The sequence below is a fragment of the Neolamprologus multifasciatus genome, chromosome 19 (genome assembly GCF_963576455.1).
Source record: "Neolamprologus multifasciatus chromosome 19, fNeoMul1.2, whole genome shotgun sequence".
Lineage (NCBI taxonomy): Eukaryota > Metazoa > Chordata > Actinopteri > Cichliformes > Cichlidae > Neolamprologus > Neolamprologus multifasciatus.
In genome coordinates, this window is record NC_140457.1 from 5,575,853 (window position 1) to 5,597,355 (window position 21,503).

Sequence of the window (21,503 nt, forward strand, 5' to 3'; positions counted from 1 at the left end):
ACACCAACTTGCCCACCGCTCTCACTCAATGAGCCTTTTGCTCTGTGATCTTCCTCAAGCATTCCACTTTTTTTTTGACACATCCATCATCTGGGCTGGTCATTTAGATGGAGCGTTGAATGTCTCAACATCCACCCATGCTCAGTTCGTGCTTTTTTCCTGAGTCAGCAGCAGCTCCAGGAACAGCCCCAGATCTCAAAGAAACATTCAGTCATGGAAACAAACGTGCGCAGGTTACTTTAACGTGACCAACCAGAGGTCAGTCCGTGGCAGCAGGGATCAATAAAGTTTTATGATTACCGAACGACTGATCACCTTTTTAGCTTTGACCTCCTCCATCAGCATCTCTTTCTCCTGCTGCAGGTGGTCTATTCTATCCGGTCTGAGGACTGAGACGCCTTGTCTCTATGGTGGACGCGCTGCGAGCCTTCACCCTCCAGCTGCAACTCTCAAACAGTGACGGTGACTCCCTGCCATCTGCGGGGGGTACCTGATCAGCTGCATTGAGCAATGGGAGGGGAGCGGAAGGGCTCAGAGGCCCGGAGGGAGTGCTGAGGGTGGGAGGAGCTGAGAAGTGAGAGTGAAGGATTAAAAGAAGTCACACGCCTGGATGTTGAAGCGCGTAAAGAAACTGATGGTGGTCATTTACAGGACAAACACAGACCAACAAGCTCTAAATAAAAACCCGATGACTGAAGAGGACCACGGCCCAAATCAGGTACAAAATATTCAGTAGAGGTGAGTCACAGTTCAGGTTGATGTTTATGTCTCAAGTCTGAAGTCAAAATGAAGAAGAACCCGTCCCAGTTCAAGTCCAACTTGAAGTCGCAGGTAACTATAGATGCATCTTTCTCCTTCCACACCTAATAGGCACCGCAGGCCTCAACTTCATTTCATCTATCTAAACATCTAAACGTTGCCTTATTATCTCAAAGTAAAGGTCTTACAGTATTAGAGAGACCTCAGTGATTACATGAGCCCCCATGTGGAACACTTTATGACAGAAGGAAGATGCATCAAACAGAAGCAGGATAAGAGTAGGGCAGCAATCTGTCTCAACCAAATGTGGGTGGAAACATTCATAACATGGTTTGGTTCACTGTCACCTGACACCTACACAACACCAACTACAAGCTTTATTAAAAACAGAAGTCTAAATAGTAAAAGCAGAGAGAGAGTTCCTAAATCCAAACTGGGAGCTCGTCTGTTATATTCTGCAAAATCTGGATCAGCTAAAGGCTTTTCAATGAGCTTTAAGAAAATGCGTGAACCAATATTTCAGTTTCCACTTTGAGAGGATGTTCTTAATTTTGGTGATATTGCATATATGAAAGAAAGAAGTCCTACATATTTGTCTAATGTGAGCACTAAAGGACAAATCTGGTTATAAATGACTCTAAGACTCCTCACGGGACTGCTGGAGGCCAAGGTAACACCATTTAGAGTAAGGATCTGTTTGGACACCATCTTTCTGAGGTTGTTATGGTCGAGTACGATTTTTTTTTAAAAACTGTTGAAGGCATTTTTCACACTCAAAATGTGGTTTTTGTGTGAGGGTTACATTTGAGTTATGGTTAGGTGTAGGGTCAGTGTTAGTCATTCGTTTTTGATGGTGGGTAAGCAGCTAGGGAAAGCATTATGTCAATGGGATGTCCCCACAAGGATAGCAAACGAGAGGTGTGTGTGTGTGTGTGTTACCTGGTTGGAGCCTTCAGCTTCTTGCGAATGCCGATGTAGATCTTTAAGGATTCTCGGGTTTGATGCTCTGCAGACACAGACGATGAGACTTTTGTTTTTTACTGTTCTTTTACTGAGATTTGTTGGTTTTATGTTCTTATTTTCAAGTCTTACCACACAGCACTGTCAGGCCAATTGCTGAGCTTTTGAGAACAGAAACTCTAGTAGTTTTAGCGGCTAATGGTGGTGAAATGTGATGGGTGGATAGAGACAGAATACTTTTTGGACTGTAACCCTGAAAATGGTCTTCTAATTCCAATGCTTATTTGCAGTGACCCCAGTGTTGCACAACTGCCCATTATTGGATTTAATGCAATAGAGGAAGTTGTGAGTAAATGGGGCAAGCAAACGTTCGAAAAATCAGCCAGATCCTGTCAGTGTCAGGAAACACTGCTAAATCAGTGCTAAAACTATTGCAGTCACCAGACCAAAGCCAAAGTGTGGGCAAACTACCAGCAGGAAGGAGGGGACTATGTCTGGCTGCTGAACAGATTACTACCACATATGTCCGTGCACACATTGGAGCCCAGTTTTCAGGACAGAGTCTGTTGTTTGTCCCAAATGAACCATCACAGTTGCCTGAGGGTCTTGTCATTTAAGAGGGACTGGTCACAATAACGGAGGGCAGGTCAGTGTACATCCCAGTCGCGATTGCTTATACCAACAAGCGGAATGTCAACTTAATTCCTCACTGTTCTAGTACATCTGGAAGAAATAAAAGCAGTGTACTCCATTACCCCTGAAAAGACACAAGACTTGGTGGAGCAGATTTCTTCACAACCTCCTATACAAGTGAATGAGGTTATAAACACACCCTGCTCCAGCCATAAGCCACCTCAGTGGGACCCTCCAGTTAAATTGGACAGAGATACAAAAACCATGGTGTCAAACTCAGCCCACAGAAATGTGACATTTTCAAGAGAAAGGTACAATTCCTGGGTCGGATGGTGTCCGAAGAGGGTTATATCATGGACCCAGCAGAAATAGCTCCTGTACAAGCTCTCAGAGATAAACTACCATGCTCCGCTACATCCCAAACTTTTCAAAAGTGGCAAAACCCCTGTACCAGTTGCTGACACTGCCTCGAGATAAAGCACTACCAGTGCCTAGGAAAAAGGGGAAAGTGGTTAAGGCAAAGCCAAAAGGTCGATCACCGCCGAACTCCAACAGACAAAAAAGACCGTGACGACACTCAGAAGAAAACAATGGAAATGTTCAACATCACAGAAAATAGCATAAAAGCAGTGACCTCAAAGAAGACAGACATCTCCTGAACTTACACAGACCTCTAACACAGTTGACCCCAACATGGAAGTGCCAGCTGGTATTTCACAGAAAATAACAGACAGCGTAAACAACATAGTACAACATTCCTCTGATATAATAATAATATTAATGTTGATAATACCAAGAATGTCACGATTATTCAAGTTGACCTCCCTAAAAACCTGAGATTCAATGAGGAGCCCAGAACTCCAATAGACAAGAAAGACCATGACGACACTCACGCTGTAGATAAAGCAGGAACCTCTTTGGAAAATGATGTAACTTGAATGCTGTGTCAGATACTGAGCTTCAGAATTATTTTCTGCTGAAATGTGTATGAATTTCTGGGGATACATATGGTGGCATAAAGTAAATATTCCCTTAAAGAAGAAAGCCTTCCTACTTCTGATAAAATTACTGAAGATTACATTGATGCCAATTACTACATTTAATGTAAGTCATTTGAGATGACACAGAGAACTGTAAAAACAAAAAGAACAGATCGCCCTTTTGCTGTTTTACTGCTAAACCTTTTTATTTGTTTTCTCTTCACACGTCATCTTCTCCAAGAATCCCCTGTCAAGAAATCAGAGATTGTGATTAAAGACCAGACCAGTGGCAGTATTGTGATTTAAAGTCTTAAGGAGGATTCGGCTCAGTGGTGCTGTGCCAAGTCACCTGGGTGTTGTATATTTTGTTGATAAAAGAAACTGAATGACCATGCTGCTCACTGAACCCTCAAAAATTGCAATCACATCGGAGATTTTAAAGCCCAAACACACCATGGCAACATCATGGAGCTGGGCTGTCACATAATAGAAGGAAGGATGGATGGAAAAATGTACAAAGACATTCTTGATAAAAAAAAATCTGCTTCCATCTACAAGGATGATGCAGATGAAACGAGTGTGGACGTTATAGCAAAGTAATGATCCCAAACTCACAGCCAAGGAAAAACCAGATGGTTCCATTTGTGGATAATAGCACTCACTGTGGTTCGCTGGAGACCCAAAGCCTTAAAAATGGCTTTGTAAGCCTTTAGATAGATGTCACTTACTTTGTTTCTCATCTGTTCTTGAGTTTCTTTAGATCGGGGCATGATGAGTTGCTTTTTTTTTTTTTACCTTTTACACTTTACACACTGGTGTCACTATGTTTAAGTTAAACAATCATTCCTTATGGTTATAAAAATTTCATCAAAGGTAAAATAGACAGTCACAAAGAGGTTTTAACTTATCAAATGACTGCAAATAACTACCTTACCCGATAAGGCTAAGGCATATCCGGAAACTGAACACAAAATAACCAAATTAAACAAAGCAAAGGCAAAAGAAAATTAATGGGGAAAAAATCTGGGACTCTCCACCAATTGCTCTTAGAACTGAAGAAGCTTCTCGGATGAGAGGTGAAACGTCTTCAAGAAACCTTTCCAGTTAGTATGTCTAAACACATTTCATCTTTTTTCAGGGACTTTAGAGTTTACGTACATTACAGTAGGAGTATATTAACAGTTATATCGTTTTTTTGTCTTCTATAATGACATTGAAAAAATAAAACTCCCATTACCATTCAGTTTTTGCTTCAAGACTTTTCACATTGGATGCAGTTCATTGGTTAAAAATATGTTGTGCAACTTATTTTCATTTGTCCTTGTAAATCTTTTTTTTCTTTTTTTCTTTTTGAGTGTGGCATGAACTGGAGGGGGTGTGTCGTGCTGGAAACTTACTCCAAAATAAAGATCATGTGGAGGCTCGGGTTTTTTCCAGCCGAGAAACACTGCCCTCTAACGGAGCACGTCAGTATGGCAAAAATAACAGCACCTCCGGATGAAACCATTCAAGTGACAAGGTATTGATGCGGTCACGGGTTACCCCAAATCTGATGAAAATACCACTAAGTCATCAGCATGGTAGAATAAAATATTAGTGTTAGGAAATAAAAAAGGAATACCTGCGATGGATGTTTTGATAAGGTTTGTGGGTATTGTTTCCGTCCCCATGTAATTCGGTGGAGTGGTACGTTCCAGTAGTATTGAAGGCAAAGCTGAAAACGGTTTGTTTTCACCGAGAGGAAGAAACGTCGCTGATATTCGCAGCTGCTACCTCGTCGCTTTAATAAACGGTTTTGACATTTCGTTTACGTCTGGTTGGTTTTTCGACAGCAGCTTTTGCCGTTTTTAGCTCGCCATGGCTCTGTGCGGGGGTGTCGGAGCCATGGCTTTGCCCAGCGAGCTTATTGTCCACATATTCTCCTTTCTGTCCGACCGAGACAAGCTCCGGGCCTCGGCTGTGTGCTCTCGCTGGAGGGAGTGTCTGTTCTACCCCGCGCTGTGGACCGAGCTCAAACTGCGAATAGGTGGCGGTGGATGCTCCAGCTCCGACGAAACCCCGAAGCTTGAGTTCCTTATGCGAAAGTTTGGCTCTTTTGTGCGAGAGTTGCAGCTAGAGCTCGCACCGGTGGAAGGAAACCTTAGCCATCAGAACAGCGACCCGTCGTCCGCCAGAATGGACCAGCCTCCGGGTCCCGATAGCGACCCGCAGCACAAGGAGCGATGGAGGGACGCCGTGGCCACCTACTTGGACCAGGTGTTATGTGTGTTCACCAGCATCCGAAACAATAGGTAATACTAGAAAATATCCTCTGGAAATGTCTGCTTTGATATTTTTAATTGGAGTGAAAAATTCGCTTGACATGTTCGCCCTGTTTTGTTTTTTAAATTTCTCGGGTTTAGGTGCGTCGCAGTGAGCTAGCAACTGGCTAGCTCAGTTAGCTATAAACAAACCCTGGCATTAGGAGTTACGTAATCATGCCAGGTCTTTGCAGTGGCAGCAAGCGTTATGTATATGGTTTATTAAAGGCAGTGTTGCATGTATAAATTAAATGGTGGTGCATGTGCGAGGCATCTGCATGCCTTTTGTCACCTGTCCTATTTTACACTTCTCATTATGGTCTCTCCATAGCAGCAGGTACAATGCAGCACTGGTGGAGGCTAGAAGGCTTTGTTGGCTGTGACTTGCTGATATCAGCACTGACATAAACACACACACACACAGTGTGTGGATGTATTTAGCATGTTGTCCGTTTGTAGGACGTGATCATTTATATTCTCTCTCACACACACAAAGGATAATTTCTCCTACTCTGTAAAAAATTGACTCTGTTAACGCTTCTGATTTCATTGGTGCAGCTATGTCACACCTTTTTCCACCTTCTCCCGTCTTCTTTACAGTGTTTTGTGATGCTGGCATTCAAAACTGGTTGCTTTGGTTTAATTCTACTAAAGTGGTTGAAATATTTGACATTATTTTGTTGTTTGTTTTAAAGTTGTTTCAGTTTAAGGACAACTTTAACCCTTTTCCCACTTCCCTGCTGGTGTACAGCTTTACTAGCTAGATCCAGAAAGTTGCATTTGGTGCCAATGCTGTCTTTTAACCAATAACGTTTCAGTTCAGTAACAGGCTGTTGTTTGTGTAAGCTTCAGCAGCAGAGGAAGGATGTTCTCCCACTTCCTACACAACACTTTCACTGACTATCGGTGTGTATCAGGCAACGTATAGACACCAATAATGATCTATCTGTGGTAATCCACTTCCAGACACCTGATTTATTCAAACACACTTTTAAAATGTGACAAATTTAGGTTTATCCAGATGTAGAATTGTGAAAGTGGGCTTGGTGGGGGAAGCAGAACTGAAATAAATGGATGAACTTGTTCCACTGATCTCATCATGGTGATGAAGCATTATGAGAATCTAAGAACCATGGTCTGTTTTGTGCATGGTAGTTTTGAAAAGATCAGGACTACAACCTCTAACTTCAGAGCTCGCTATCGGGTAATGAAAAGCCTGTTTTGTTTTTTTGGTTGTTTTTTTTTTTTTTTTGGGGGGGGGGGGGGGGGTTGTTCCTTTCATTTAGTGCACTGAGCCAGCTCCACCAGCACTGACGTATGTTCCGAATAATGAGAACAGACAAGTTGTTGTTTCTTTCTAAGGGCACTAAGTAGCTGCACATGAGCCCATAAACCTGAACTCTCAGCTGATACACAGGAAGTGGGTACATCAAACGTAACATGCGCTTCACCTCGCAGGTACGCCTGTGCCATGTGCGGCTGTATGAAACCCTTGTGGTTGCACTGGTGCATGTGCGACACTTATGCAGGGGATATGTTCCCATCAGTATTGAGTTGGCTAATTCAGACATTTAAAAATGTTGGGGAAATGGCCTACAGCAGGAACTGTTTTCAATAAATGATGGCACTTTGCGAAGTGTTGATTGTAGGGATGCACTAATTATGAAATTCTGGGTTAATGGAACCTGTTTGACTATTATTTGAAGACTGCACATCACCCAGATAAGGTTCATATTTGTTTATAATGTAATAGCTGTTGGTATCTTGTGTCGTTGTACTGTTGGACTATTTAGAGGTCGTCATCATCATTCATAGAGATACTGACTTTAAGCACAATCATTATGAAAACAGTAAAAATAATTGTGTTAACTAATTTCTTAAGATATTCATATACATGTTATTGTCATTTGCAGTTATTTGATTGTAACTTATGTCTGACCAAATTAAACTGAAGTGATAAAATAGCTTAAAATGTAAATTTTCCAATACAAGATTATAACAAGAGTAAATCTATTGCCTCTTAATCCTGTTGGTTCATTTAGCCAAAACAACACTGATGTGAAAGTAAATGTCATCCTATTTGCCGATAAACCTGCCCTTCCCTCTTATGTTTGTAACCGGTCCTATACAGAAATTCGTCCTTTCTGCTTTTCACCACGTTTATGTTGGTGATCTTCCAAACATTACTATCAAAAGAGGTGTAGATTGTCTTTTTGAAACAAGGTAATTGGCTGCATTGGGACCACTATGCTTACATTGACTGCATCAGTGTTCGAAAGAATCAACTTTGGCGTATACACTGCTGCTTGATCTTTGCCAATCTATTTTGGGTGCCAGCATATAAAGGGCTTTCAACAGCACTGCGGGAAAGTGCAGGGCAGCCATAATTCTGTGCGGGATAGAAAGCAGCTCAGGAGAAGTGAAGACTAAATTACACTGAACAAAATGGCTGCAGTTTGATTAACAGGTGAAACCTTTTTTTAAGTTGTTTGGATCGGATGACTCATCTGACTTGCTGCTGTTGATACAGGCATTCTAGTAATAACTGCAAATTTTTTTTCTAACTGTACGTGTCTTTGTCTATTCAGAAATCTGCAGAAGCTGAGTCTGTATGGAGACACCTTCATTCTCCAGCAAGAGGGACTACTAGACAGTTCTCACCTGCATCTAATCCACCAGGGGGACAAAAAGATCAATGAGTAAGTCACAACATCGAAGCATGAAAACAGGTTTCACTGAAATGACTGACAAATGTGATAATTAAAGCTGCATGTGGGTGTGAATGAGTAATATTTCCAAAACTGCATCTCCTTGTTGTTATGGAAAGTCTGCGGTGTTTGATGTCTCTAAAGGGCAATTAATTTACAAAATTAAGAAAAGACAGTTTTTCATCACAGGACAGTCTTTGTCCACGTCAAACACTCAAAGTGTGTGTCTGGTTTCCGCCTCGAAAACTGAGTGTTATTACAAAGCATTGACTCTCTGGAAAAAGGAGCGTTTGTTTTTGTGTGTTGTTGGTGTTTAAGAGACTGAGGGCATTAAATAGTGGTCATTTATATAACCCAGTATCCAGCGTCTACGTATATCAACCCTGATGGAAAATTTTGATTCCCATCAAATCTGAATGCATGCACACACCTCTGCACTGAGCAGACCGCAAATGAATTAAACCAATGCGGAAGTGCCAACAATGCTGGCCACTTGAGGCTGGCTCCAAAAGCAAATCAGTCCCAATAGACGCCATTTTTAAATTACCAACTTTCCAGCTTTAAGAAACATATTTACAGCTTGAAAGAAAAGCTCCTGGCTTTATTATATAGTTTCCCCCTGCATAACAATTCTGGGGATAATATAACTTTTCCACCTGGATGGTCATTGAGAGGTGGTCCAGCACGGGGAGCTGAGCCAGTCAGTGACTGACGTATAGGTTAAAGTAAAAAGACAGAAAATGTTATGACTTCATCCAGTTTTATATGTTCTGTCCATTTGTGTTTATTAATTACAGCAGCCTAAATCAGTCATTGTGTTTGAGTTCGGCCTTCCTGCTGCTATTTCTTATTTATTTCCCATCATTCTCGGAGTGTTTTTGTATTTGGGACACACATTATGGTGGATGATGGATAGCCATGCTCTGATAGGTACATGTAGATCCACTCCCTGTCTCAATGATGAGAAGTGGACTATGAAGAAGGTCACACAACCTCGTTTTTTAATACAGTGTTTGTGTCCATTATGCCTCCCAGACAGCTCTCACTCTTTGGGGCATGTAAATGGGATTTCTTAGGGTATTTAGAGAATGAGGACAGTGCCTTGTTTTTGTTTCTTGAGGTCCAGAGCGTATTGTCCAGCTGCAATTTTTACTGATGTACAGTAACATCCACATGAATGCAAGGATCCCAGATTCCTCAGCAGAGTGATCCACTGTAACAGTATAATCAATAGCATTCACTTAACTGGCGAAGAGTTTCGTAGTTGGCCGGTTTGTGTCAGGTGTTTTTAATGTCACTTTAACTTACAGAGTACATGGACTACTGGCTTTTCAGAATTCAATTCAATTCAATTCAATTTTATTTATATAGCGCCAAATCACAACAAATGTCGCCTCAAGGCGCTTCATAGATACAGAGAAAAGCCCAACAATCATATGACCCCCTATGAGCAAGCACTTTGGCGACAGTGGGAAGGAAAAACTCCCTTTTAACAGGAAGAAACCTCCGGCAGAACCAGGCTCAGGGAGGGGCGGCCATCTGCTGCGACCGGTTGGGGTGAGAGAAGGAAGACAGGATAAAAGACATGCTGTGGAAGAGAGACAGAGATTAATAACAGATATGATTCAATACAGAGAGGTCTGTTAACACATAGTGAGTGAGAAAGGTGACTGGAAAGGAAAAACTCAATGCATCATGGGAATCCCCCGGCAGCCTACATCTATTGCAGCATAACTAAGGGAGGATTCAGGGTCACCTGGTCCAGCCCTAACTATATGCTTTAGCAAAAAGGAAAGTTTTAAGCCTAATCTTAAAAGTAGAGATAGTGTCTGTCTCCTGAATCCAAACTGGAAGCTGGTTCCACAGAAGAGGGGCCTGAAAACTGAAGGCTCTCCCTCCCATTCTACTTTTAAATACTCTAGGAACAACAAGTAGGCCTGCAGAGTGGGAGCAAAGTGCTCTAATAGGGTAATAACATATACATCACTTGATAGCTTTTTGTCTCATTCACAGCAGTTGTTGTGCATTTGTTTTGCAGCTGAGCAGTAGTTCAGTAAGTGATGTTTAAATAAAAATTAGATTTCAGTGCATTCAGTGTAGCTTCTGTGCTCTGGTTTTTGTTGTAGACACAATTGGCCATAAAACACTCAGTGAAATGCACCAAGTTGCTGAGCATAGCTCCACCAGTGTGATTGTAGTGTGTGTGTGTGTGTGTGTGTGTCGAAACTGTTTGGACATCATTACAATAGATCCATTTTAGGCTTACATTTAAACACATAAAGTCGGCACATTTTGAAAGTGTATATACCCTGATGATGTTTTTTCTTTACTCCACTGTCAGGAATGATTTTGGGGATTGTTTTGTTTTTTAAACCAGATTTGACAGCAGCTTTAGTCATTCTGTTTTTTGTAAATAATCTTTTTTTCTCTCAATAGAATCCAACAGTTGTTTATGGAGGTCCTCTCCAACAGCAGGCAGCTGAGGTGGCTGTCTTGTAGCTTCATGCTGGGCCTGGTGACTTCCTGTTCTTTATCCTGCCTGTCCAATCCTTCAGCTGAGACCCTACAGCACCTAAGTTTACTGGACCATCAGCTTGGTATGTCTGTTACATCATATAGTTTGTAAACATTTTGTGACAGTAATGCAGAATAACTGAAAGTTTTCCTCTGAATTTCCCTCAGGGCCCCTCGTCTCCCCATCTGAGTTGGCTCGCCTCTCTAACCTTCATTCTCTGGCTCTCGATTTTACTGACTTTACATCTGAGCTTTGTGGTTTGCTGGCATCTCCACGGCGAACTCCACTTCATCGCCTCTCCCTGCTGCTCAATGGGGCCACCCTGGAGTTTAAATCATTAGAAGGGACCGCTACAGAGGATAACTGGAAGGCACTGGTACTGCTGTGATTCTGTATTGTGGCTTTTATTTTATGCTGAATTGAGGCTCTGTGTATTTAGTAAATCGTAGCATATCAGTAAGTTTACCTGGTCTTTCCCAGGTTCGTGTAAGCGCCAACCTGCGAGTGTACGTCATGGCCCTGGAGGTCGACAGCTCTGAGCTCCTCAGGGTCCTAAAGCCGAGCCTTCCCCTCGAGCGACTTCACCTCGACAGTTACAGCATGCCGGTGACCGACGCCACACTGGAGCTCATCTCCCAGCAGTACAACAAAACGCTGACTCACTTCCTTCTCCTGAGGGATGGCCCTGACTTCCCCGACCTCAGCATCAATCGTAACGAAGACCCTTTGGTCCTCTTGACATGGAGATGTACTCAGCTGGCTGTACTCGTGATACATGGTGAGTTCAGTTTGTTTCTTTGATAGAATGTGAGCTGTAGTTGGTCAGATCTGTGTGGCTAGTGGTAATAATTCCATGCAAAACAGGCCTGTAGTGACTGTTTTCTAAACAGTGCAGCAAGCTGTGGACTTACTGTTGTGACTGTGGACACACCAGTCCAATATTTTTAGATTGCATCCCTAAAAAAGCTGAATTTTTTTATTTATTTTTTTAATATAAAAGCCAGTCTACAGACTATTATTTAATTCAGTGGTATGCTTACTACACTGCGCATCGGCAGCAGTGCACTGGCTGCTAGCAGGAGAGCTAATGTAGCTTCAAGGAAGCCAGCAGTAAAGTAACTGCAGAGTTCATTGGCAGTCTTGCCTTCCTGTGGACCGTATTAAAAAGAAGTTGTTATGGTTTGTTTCGAGTATAAATCTGCAAAACATGTTCATTATTAGCTTTGAAATCTGAATGATTAGTGCCTGAATCCATTTAGGTTACACTGTGTGGTCCCATAACTTGGTGGCCATCTCCCGACTGCGAGGCTCCAGTCTCCGTGTCCTGACCGTCTCCGAGGAGAGCATCGACTTTGATCCAGACCAGTCGGTGTGCATAGAGGGCGACCCAGTCCACAACCTGGTCAAGGAGGTTTCTCTGGGCCTCGGCCGTGTCTGGCAGCCTTGCCTGGATTCCAGCGTGTTTTTGTCCGAACCCACCCAGCACTTCCATCATGAGCTGCGCGCCTTCAGCATGGGCATGTAGACAGAGGATGGCAAACCCAAGACATCACAGCCTAAACTGTGTCAAGACCAGACCAGCCCAACAGAGTGCAAGACCCAATGAGAAATCTAAAGTGGAGCTTAAGAATAGTCTATAAATTATGTGAACTGACGTGAGCTGATTGTTTTTATTTTTTTAATTTTTTTTCCATAATTAAGTCTGACCATTTTTCAACGTCGTCTTGCTTTGCTGCTCTTATTATCCAGTTGGCCAGTCGCTTGAAAAATGGATTCAGCTTCTGATGTTTTAAATATGTATATTGCAGATAGGAGTGTTAACTTAAAACTGGATTGCTAATTACAATCTGAAAAGCATTCGGTTTGAATATCACACCGAGATCTGACAGCTGGCAGGACTTCACAGGTTTTAGTTTGTGGGTCAGCGTGCGGCTTCCAGCTCCCGCTCAGCTCAGTCTGGTCTGGTCTTGTCCACAAGTATTCAGAGCTCTCTCCTTCACCTTAATAACCTCTGGAGCATCTGTGTAATGTACCTTTTGATTTGTTTTGTTTCCCTTTGTTTTTTAATTTGACTGTTTCCATCCCTCCTTGCTCTTTGTATAACCCAGTTGGGGTTTCTTTTTCCTTCTTCCCGCGTGGTGGTTCCCTTGCCTGTATTGGCTTTGTGTGTATTTAAATACAGATATATTATTATCCTGCTCACTGCTAGAACAGGACAGGCAGGCGGGTTGAGTGATGAACTGTAGGGATTTAAGAAGGGTTGTGTGTTCAGGCGCAAGCTATTAGCTTTAGTTCTTTTCTTTCTTTTTTTAATCTTTTTAACAAACCATTGCTCGGTGTCCATCTGTCTGGAGTCTGTAAACTTACTGATTAGTAACTTCCTGGGTAACGCAACCATAGCTGCTTTTTCTGTCGCTCTGAAAGAGCATCTCGTGCACTTGTCCACTAGTTCGAGAGCCTTGCCAGCCGGGTGGGAAACGCCACTGTGAAATGGCTGTGGCTGCTGCTAGTGAGTTTTAATGTAACAGCCGTGTCATCGCCATGACTGATAATTATTGAGGAGGGGGGGGGGGCGACTCAAAGCCAAAATAGTTTAGGGGTTTTGAGATCCTTACCGATGGTGTTGAGGAGAATATTGTTACATGCTTGTCGCCAACACACTTTGCACCCTGCTCACTTGTTGACTTTCTAGGGAAACCTCAGCGTCAGCTAAATGGGGAAGCCCCGTATTCTGACTCGCTTTCAGGGCCAAACAACAAAATTCAGCTCATCACAAAACGACAACTAGAAAATCTTTTTCTACTTTCAGGATGAATATATCTGCCTTTCTGATTTCAGAGCCTTCCAGTTGTTTGTAAGAACGCAGAAGGGACGCATGACACAAAGTCAAAAATCATGACGCTGGAGGGCTCTGAGGTCAAAAACATCTTCAAGTAGTCCTTCATTTATTTATTTTTTTTTAAGGGGTTTTGTTCCTTAATGCCATATGTATATTTGTGATTTAAGTAATCTCTTTTGTAACAGCTTCCAAACTCTTGGTGAGGCCATGTTAGAACAGCAGCAGTATTCTGCAGGAGCAGCTATCACACAGGTCATGGCAGCAGTACTGTTGGTAGGAAGAGCTCTTCTTTCTTTTTGAGGGGGAACAAATCATGATTGAGAGCAAGGAGGGGGGGAATGGGTGCATTGAATGTAACTTAATTCATTTCTGACGCTGTTGGCCAGCCATTGAAGGCTTACTCTTGCTGAATAGCTGAGTTTTAACATTGTAGGTTTCACTGACAGCCAACCTGCTGTTTTTTTGTTTTGTTTTTTTTGTTTTGTTTTGTTTTTTTTCCCCTTCTTCCTCTTCCTCCTTCAATGCAGCAGCACAGTAAGGTTTCGGGTCATGTGATGAAAGCTGCTTCTGTCAGTCTCAGGTAGGCTTTTAATGTCTCTACGACCAGCAGTGGTGGCAATGTTGTGTAGCTTGTGTGAAACAATCAGTTAATGTGAGTAGAAGTTTTGTTATTTTATTTTCTTTGGATTATTTCCTCTTGAGTCACAGTTGCCTTTTGAAACAGCCCCTTGTTTTCTGGCTACAGTTGTCGTTGTTATTGATGTTGTTGTTTATCTTGCCATCCGATAGACCCTCAGTCGGAGGGGTCAGCAAACCTAATCATACATTTGTTTTCAAAGATTATGGTTGATAAAGACTAAAGAATGGCACAACCATGCTGCTTGCTGCACGTGTCTTATATCTTGAGTAGATGTGAGAGACTGAGAGGCTGTGGGGTGGTTCAAATGAATCTATGCTGTCAATGGGGGACCTGCTGGGCCCAATTAATGTTTGAACTGATGGTCGGTCATCTGAGGTGAAATGCTTTGGTACTGTGGGTCTGGCTGAGCTTGTCCTCATTCATTCACAATTGCATGACTTTGATTAAGTCAGTGTCTTTACTTGTCTGCTTTCAAGTGAATGCGATCACTTTAATACATGAAATGAATGTTAACAGCTAAAGCGAGGCATCATAGACCAAATGACTCCAGATAGACACGAGCACCATCAGTTGATTACTGGGCTCAGTATAGCAGTGTGATCCTACAGTGCTGTGACTGCTCAGTGGTTATGAGGTCCTATTGGAGTTTTCTGAGCTGAGTTGAGGTTTTAACAGGAGAAATGGAAGTTGGGTTAGACTTAAATGGACCCAACTTTCGTGAGTAAAAGAGCCACTGTCAGAAAAGCTGCCCACCCAAATGGCTTCAGCTCAGGCATGGATTTGTAAAGGTCGAGGACAATGGCACTGCACACTGTAAATGTCCATATCAGGGTCTATAGTTTACAGTGTTGACCTTAGTGATTTTATTCTCTTCCCCATGGACTGATATGGAAGCAGTGTGCCAGCACTTTGTTAGTTTCAGAATGAATTAATCGCAGCGACTGGGCCCCGGATACCAAATGTTTGCTTGTCTGTTTAAGGGGACCTTGGTGGTTTAGCCATGATAATCTCTATAGTCCTTGGTTCATATCTCAGGAGAAATGCACTTTGGTACCAGGAGTTTCTTTTAAAGGCTGTTTGTTGCTGTAAATAGCTCTGTACACTCAGAGGGGAAACGTACCAACATCACACATTCAGACCAAAACGTGTTGGTTTTTTAATGTCATCTTCCTCCACACTCCTCCTTCTTTCTTCTTTTTAAAAGCTCTTTTATGTGAGAGATGTTAGAGCTGTTAGAGCTTCGTATTGTTCGTAGATGTCAGACAGGTAAGAGGTGTAAAAATCACGGCAGTGTTTAGTAGAATGTAATGTAAATGGTCACCTCAAATAAGCAAGTAGATTTTTTTTTAAGAAGCTGTTCCACTCTCATTTCATCAGCACTTTCTTGTCTTCACAAGTCTCTAGATTTTATTGGCTTCGTGCTAGAACTTAGATTTGGCTGTTTATCTGCCAAAATTAAAGGAAGGAATGGTGTTTTTACCAGAGATCAAGCTCAGATAATCAGAATTACAGTTCAGATTTGTTAGCTTGCTGAAATACTTATGCCACAAAACTAGAAATGGAAAAAACTCTATTTTAGTGAAGGCACGTGTAGAGAAATCCTGGTTTATCCTTCCAAGGAGACAAGAGGTCAAGCAGAAGTGCAACCAGTCCAGCATTGTGGCCAATAGCTGAATATTGAGCTATCTTGTGCCTGAAAGCCTCTGAAGTCTCACTGCTTTTCAAACTTTGCCTGTCAGCAAAATATTGGCTTTGTTAGGTGTTGTTATTATTAGTTCAGTTTTTAAGGGTTAAAAGCTGCAGTGATGGAGGTTTCAGCAGCCGCTGTGTTTTGATTCCTCTCTGATCCTGCCTACATTTTTCTGCTCAGCTTTTCACTTGTATGCAGTAGAAATATATAAATAAGATGTTTTTTGGCTGTGCAGTCCCATGCGATGTATGCATGCCTGTGTGTGTTTGTATTTGTAGGGGAGAGAGGGAGGCTTGCTCGTGTTCACCAGTGTAGTCTTATCACTTCTTCTGCAGCGGGAAACAGGAACAGAAATCATTCGTTCTCAGGGTTCAATCGGTTTTTGGAAAAGGAGGAGGACGATGGAAACCTCAGGCCTGAAGCTGAAAGAATATTAGGAGTCACTGGATCTGTTCTCCACCCTTGATGTGTTCTTAGCTGCCAAAGACCACAGAGGAACAAACTTAACCCAGACACAAGTCTATCTGAAGTGCCCACAAAGACACACACTGACTGGAGGCTGGTCCAGTATTGTTTTCTCCTTTAAAACTCCTACTATTCTGATATTTCTCCACTCCTTTTTTTTCCTATGTTTATTCCACTGACTATTAATAGTCTGTTTGGTGTCAAACTCTGCCCTTCTTACACTTTGGACCATACTGTGGACGTGATAAAATGTCAACAGTCTCGCCATGTGGTTGGAGTAAATGCAGACCTGAGAGCAAAAGGCTTCCCGTCTGGTCGTTGACTGTGCCCTGTGTTTAGAAACACAAGAATATGGGTTTTAAGGCATTATTGGATCAGCGTTGCTGCACATCTTGTACAGTGTTACCTCTAAACGGCACTCAGGGTCTACAGTGCATGTTGCTTAAAGTCCGGTCCAGTGCAGGACACTCCTACAGAGGCTTAAGCAGAGCGATCTGGAGTTTTCCTCCTCCTTTCTCTTCCCTGTCCATCGTCTGTTTCACTGTGAGGAACAAATGAATGTAAAACTAAGAAGGTTCAATCTCAGTAAAGTCAGGGACTAAACACTCTCGCAGATGCTACCAGGAGGAGTCGCACCCTGAAAGATAGCAGAGTGAGGACAAAGGCCCATGTGTCTCATGTGATGTGGTGTTTGGCCAGTAAGCCTGTACCCAAGGTCGAGTTTGAGGGGAAGTGTTTAGTCCTGAGCTATAAAGTGATTTGCTGCTAGAGATCTTCTAGGAACGGGACATTCCACACAGGCGTCGCTCAGGCCGTCTGACAAGCAAACAGTTTACTGCTGCAAGGTCTGCAAGAAGATTACTCTATCTACAGATAAACTATATATTTTTTACTTTGAATGGTCTGTGTGTGAAGAGATCAGAGATGCATCTAGAACTGACGAGTCACACCAGATTAGCAGCTGGTCTGAGCAGAGTGGAGGTGTGATAACACTTAGAAATGGTTATGATTGGTGTTGTTCATTTCAGGAGGTAAATTGAGTTTCTAACGTGTGTTTCTGCGATGCCATGCTTCAGCATTCTGAGGCCATATTGTGTCCGGTACACAAAGTCACAAAGGACGGGGGGGGGGGACAAAAGCAACTTGACTATCACAGTGCTAAAAAAAGAAGGCTGTGGAATCAGGTGGTTCCACATGTTGAGTCAGTCTGGCAGGTGAAAAACAGGACTGCATGTTAAGGACACGGAGATGCATGTTCACTTTGGATGCACAGGAGCCTGTGCTGGGCTGATTTTTATAACATATGCAGACGGAGTTTGTTTGACTGACACAAAGCTAGCAGAGCCTTATTTTTAATGAGTCCTGCCATTAAAAATGACAGGTTTGAAGGCTCTGGAGGGATGATGGGATGTCAGTTATTCAGGAGACCATTACCAGCACTTACTGCACATTCAAGTGGCCGCAGCCCTTTTGACCATTTTATACTTTAACTTCTTTTTTTTAATTATTATTTAGCTTCTTTTTATTTATTTTTTTCTTGTGCTGTTTTGTGCATTCAGAGAAATCCTTGAAGATAACTGGGCTCACGTGGCCCCTAAATGAACCCACAGAGCTGGCCTCTAACGCACTCCATCTGAGAAAGTTGGCCTTGGTGGCATGCTTGCAGAACTGTAAATATACTGTCCAATCAAGGCTGTTATACAGAGGGATGGGTATGAAACCTCTGTGATAGCCACTGCTAATTCCCTTGACATGGACAGGGTCATGAGTGTGTGTTATTTTAGTACCAAAGCAGCAGACTGTGTCAAATCTGCATCCGTCTAAACGCGGGCTCAGAGCCACAGGCAGACACTCATCACAAGTTTCATTTCCACTTTGATCGTTGCTTAGACTCGATGCCGACTCGAGGGTTTGTGATGTTGACTCTCAGAATGTTCTGGAAAATGAAACTTAACTTAAATAGCTTAAGAAAAAGAGGTAGTAAGATGGTTCTGGGCCTGAAGCCTTCCCTAAAAGACATTCAGGGCTGGTTCAGTGTTTCTGGTGGATTAACATGAAGAGACAGGGTTTCCTCATAGCGTAGGTTTGTTTTCTCATTTAAATGCTTTGACCACAGACTACTACCAGTACATGCAGGACTGAATGAGCTCGCAGAGGGCTGGCCGCATGCAGGAATGTGACAAATCTGATTAGCTTCCTGATGTGTTTCAGTAACTTGGAGACAAACACTGGATGTGCATTGCACTGGTATAAAATCAGTCCTGTAACAGAGATAAGTTCATGTGTTTGAGGCTAGATGTACTAGCACTGACAGGAAGTTTGGACACTCCGGCTTTTAGTTTTCCAGCCAGCTGATGATGATGACGACGATGTCAGCCTGGGTGCGATAGTAATGGTGTTATCATTTACTTGCTTCTCTGTAGATGTAGAGGCGAAACGACAAAATGGCACTGATGGCATTAACCTGGCCAAATTCTGTCAGTATCGTTGGTGCATGGCGAGATTCACGCAGCGCCTGACTGTATCATGGACCTGATAGATATTCATGCTCAGTGTCGGCCAACTATCTCCATTTAGATCTCAGCTACTGTGGCTGTGATGTTTCTGGCTGGTAAACAAAGTCGTTCTTGTCAAGTCTGGAGAGCCAAACCTCCTAATTAGCCAGGCAGGCAGGCCTGCTGCCCAGTCCAGCAATACAACTATGCAAGAGGAATGCATATAATCCACACTCACCCTCTTTTTCTTTTTTCTTTTCCTCCTATTTTTATATTTGGTTTTTCTCACTGTCATACAATAGAAACGAAGATGTAAACTAATAAGAACTTGCAATGACAATACTTGGCCTTATGATGATTTCTGAAATCTTATCGTTTAGTTTTAAGATCTTTTTGATTCTGGTCAGCCAGCCCAGCGACAGCAGCGGTGACGGCGGGCTCACTCTTGGTCTCTGTGAGACTGGCTAGATGGCCCCAGTTTTATCGTGGTACGAATGTTGTGCATTTGTTTAAAATCAGGACAGTTTGCAATAACAGCAGTCTTACTAGTGGCCACAAAGGGGGCACAAGCAGTGCTGACGGCGCCCGGCTGCATCTTTAGAAAAACCATAGAGGAAGAAATATAAACTATATATAGATATCTAAACTCACACAGTGCATATTTGTATAGGTATCAACAATGCATTACCGTGGTATACTCTTATGCAACACATGTCCGGGTTCAATTTATGAACATGAAGTATACTCTGAAATCACGCAGACTTTGTAAATCAGAAGCTCTGTTGTTGTGTGTTTTTTGCAGAAATGGTTTTACCATCGTTAATGTTGAATATTCTGAGCGTAACGTTCCTGTGCGACTGTGTCGGTTAACGTGAGCACATAGCACCGGGTTATTACCTCCTTTCTGTAAGCAGGGAACCAGACTGAACCCAGAACACAGCTGGATAGACTTCACGTACCACAGAGCATATTTCAGAAACGAGAAAAATCTGTTCTGCACAGAGCTTTAAAAGCGAGTCAATTCTGTAACTCACCTGAGCTATATCAAACAGACCAAGGTGTGATTAAAAGGATGGCTTGTGGATTTTTAAGACCAAGCAAAACAGAGTTTTACCCTAAATGTCCACAAGAAAAGGCACATAAAAGTGATATTTGAAATTGTCCCAGCTGTTTTTTGGATTAGTCTGCAGGGGAAGAGTCCTCTGGAAGTAAGAGGGCAGATTTTATCATTGAACAGTGTTGATCCATGGCTCTGTGGTGAAGAAAAGGGAGGACGCATTAAAAACCTCCACGTAAAACCTCTGAACTGACAGATGGCATACACTTGAGGGGTCAACCTGCCGAATGTTGATTTGAATTATTGTGGAATGAATGCTTCTCTTCTTTTAGTCAGTGAATAAAAATAATAAAAAGTCACTTGCTTCGTTTGTCTTTTTTTTTTTTTTCCCCCTTAAATCCATTAAAAAACCGGCGTTGGAAAGACGTCGTCTGTCGTTCTGCAATCTCCAATCATCAAACCAAACCAGACCAGTTATTCTGATTTGAAGTACCACAAAGAAACAAACAATAGCTGCAGATTGTGCATGAATGTCAAGTAGACCCAAAACTAACTTGGTCACAATTAGTCTGCAGGGACATTATATGACCCACTGGTTTCCTGTGTGTCTTTAAGTAGCCTATTGTCTCTTAATCCAGTGGTCCCCAGCCTTTTTCACACCTCCACACCCGTTAGTCTAAAAAACAATAACTGCTCCTAATGACCTTTGGGTTTTGTTTTTTTGTTTTTAAATGGGTTCAACTCACCTAATTTTATATGACATTTCTCAGTTATTAACCATTTCCACACCTACAATGGACAATCATCAGGAAAGATTCCTGAGATGATGGAAGAAGACGACGTGGTCTTGCCTTTTCTTTTCAGGTCACCCATTTAATGCAATATTCAAAAAAACCTTCAGCTGAGTTATCTATCTGATGCGGCTGAGTCGGGCAGATAAGTGAGAAAGTGCCACTGAAGAATTTGATGAAATAATCAAATGTAAAGATAAAATGTTAAACTGCCCCCCCCCCCCCCCCCCACAACCAGAAAACTCCTCATCTTTACTTGTTAAGTCCCTGCCCACTGAACACCGATATTACATAATGTTATCTTGCCATTTCTTTGTTTACTCAGAGGAAGTCCCTGCAGCGCACCGCGGGAACTTCCTTTGAGTAAACAGCATAAAGCACTTGCAAATGGATCTGTGGAAGCCCAGAGATGCAAAACATAACAAGGATAAGAAAAACGTGTCTCTCCTTTTTAGCTCTTCTACAAAATCCTGCTCCCAAAAATATTTCGCATGTTAAAATATTCCCCTGTGATGATTTCAGTATCCTTCTGCTCCTGCTCTCCTGCTTCCACCTTACTGATCTCACATCAGCCTGTCACCACGGACTTGCTTTTTATCTGCTCAAAAATGCCTTCCAACAATAATTTTAATCATAGTTTGAAGACACCAATGTCAGAAATGAAACAGGCA

General features: G+C 42.4%; 1 protein-coding gene and 1 long non-coding RNA gene across 2 annotated transcripts; one reads left to right on the top strand and one right to left on the bottom strand.

Annotated features, from left to right (window-relative positions):
• Nucleotides 1-268: 268 nt before the first annotated feature.
• On the bottom strand, nucleotides 269-5,058 carry LOC146495773 (uncharacterized). Its single transcript, XR_014871266.1, has 3 exons — nucleotides 4,954-5,058; nucleotides 1,699-1,765; nucleotides 269-567 (listed from the first exon to the last, which is right to left on the bottom strand). It is a non-coding gene; the product is annotated as an uncharacterized LOC146495773 (long non-coding RNA).
• On the top strand, nucleotides 5,057-20,400 carry fbxo33 (F-box protein 33). The gene is made up of 6 exons (XM_085144029.1): nucleotides 5,057-5,623; nucleotides 8,221-8,331; nucleotides 10,777-10,937; nucleotides 11,023-11,231; nucleotides 11,336-11,633; nucleotides 12,115-20,400. The coding sequence occupies exons 1-6, from the start codon at nucleotides 5,190-5,192 to the stop codon at nucleotides 12,378-12,380; spliced, it is 1,479 nt and encodes a 492-aa protein (XP_085000155.1). The 5' UTR covers nucleotides 5,057-5,189; the 3' UTR covers nucleotides 12,381-20,400.
• The last annotated feature ends 1,103 nt before the right edge of the window (nucleotides 20,401-21,503 follow it).

Bases quoted from the DNA above. Each gene is read 5' to 3' on its own strand.
- fbxo33 (XM_085144029.1), top strand. From the start codon at position 5,190: ATGGCTCTGTGCGGGGGTGTCGGAGCCATGGCTTTGCCCAGCGAGCTT. The intron at 8,332-10,776 runs GTAAGTCACAAC...TTCTCTCAATAG, and splicing joins GGGGACAAAAAGATCAATGA to AATCCAACAGTTGTTTATGG. The intron at 11,634-12,114 runs GTGAGTTCAGTT...GAATCCATTTAG, and splicing joins GGCTGTACTCGTGATACATG to GTTACACTGTGTGGTCCCAT.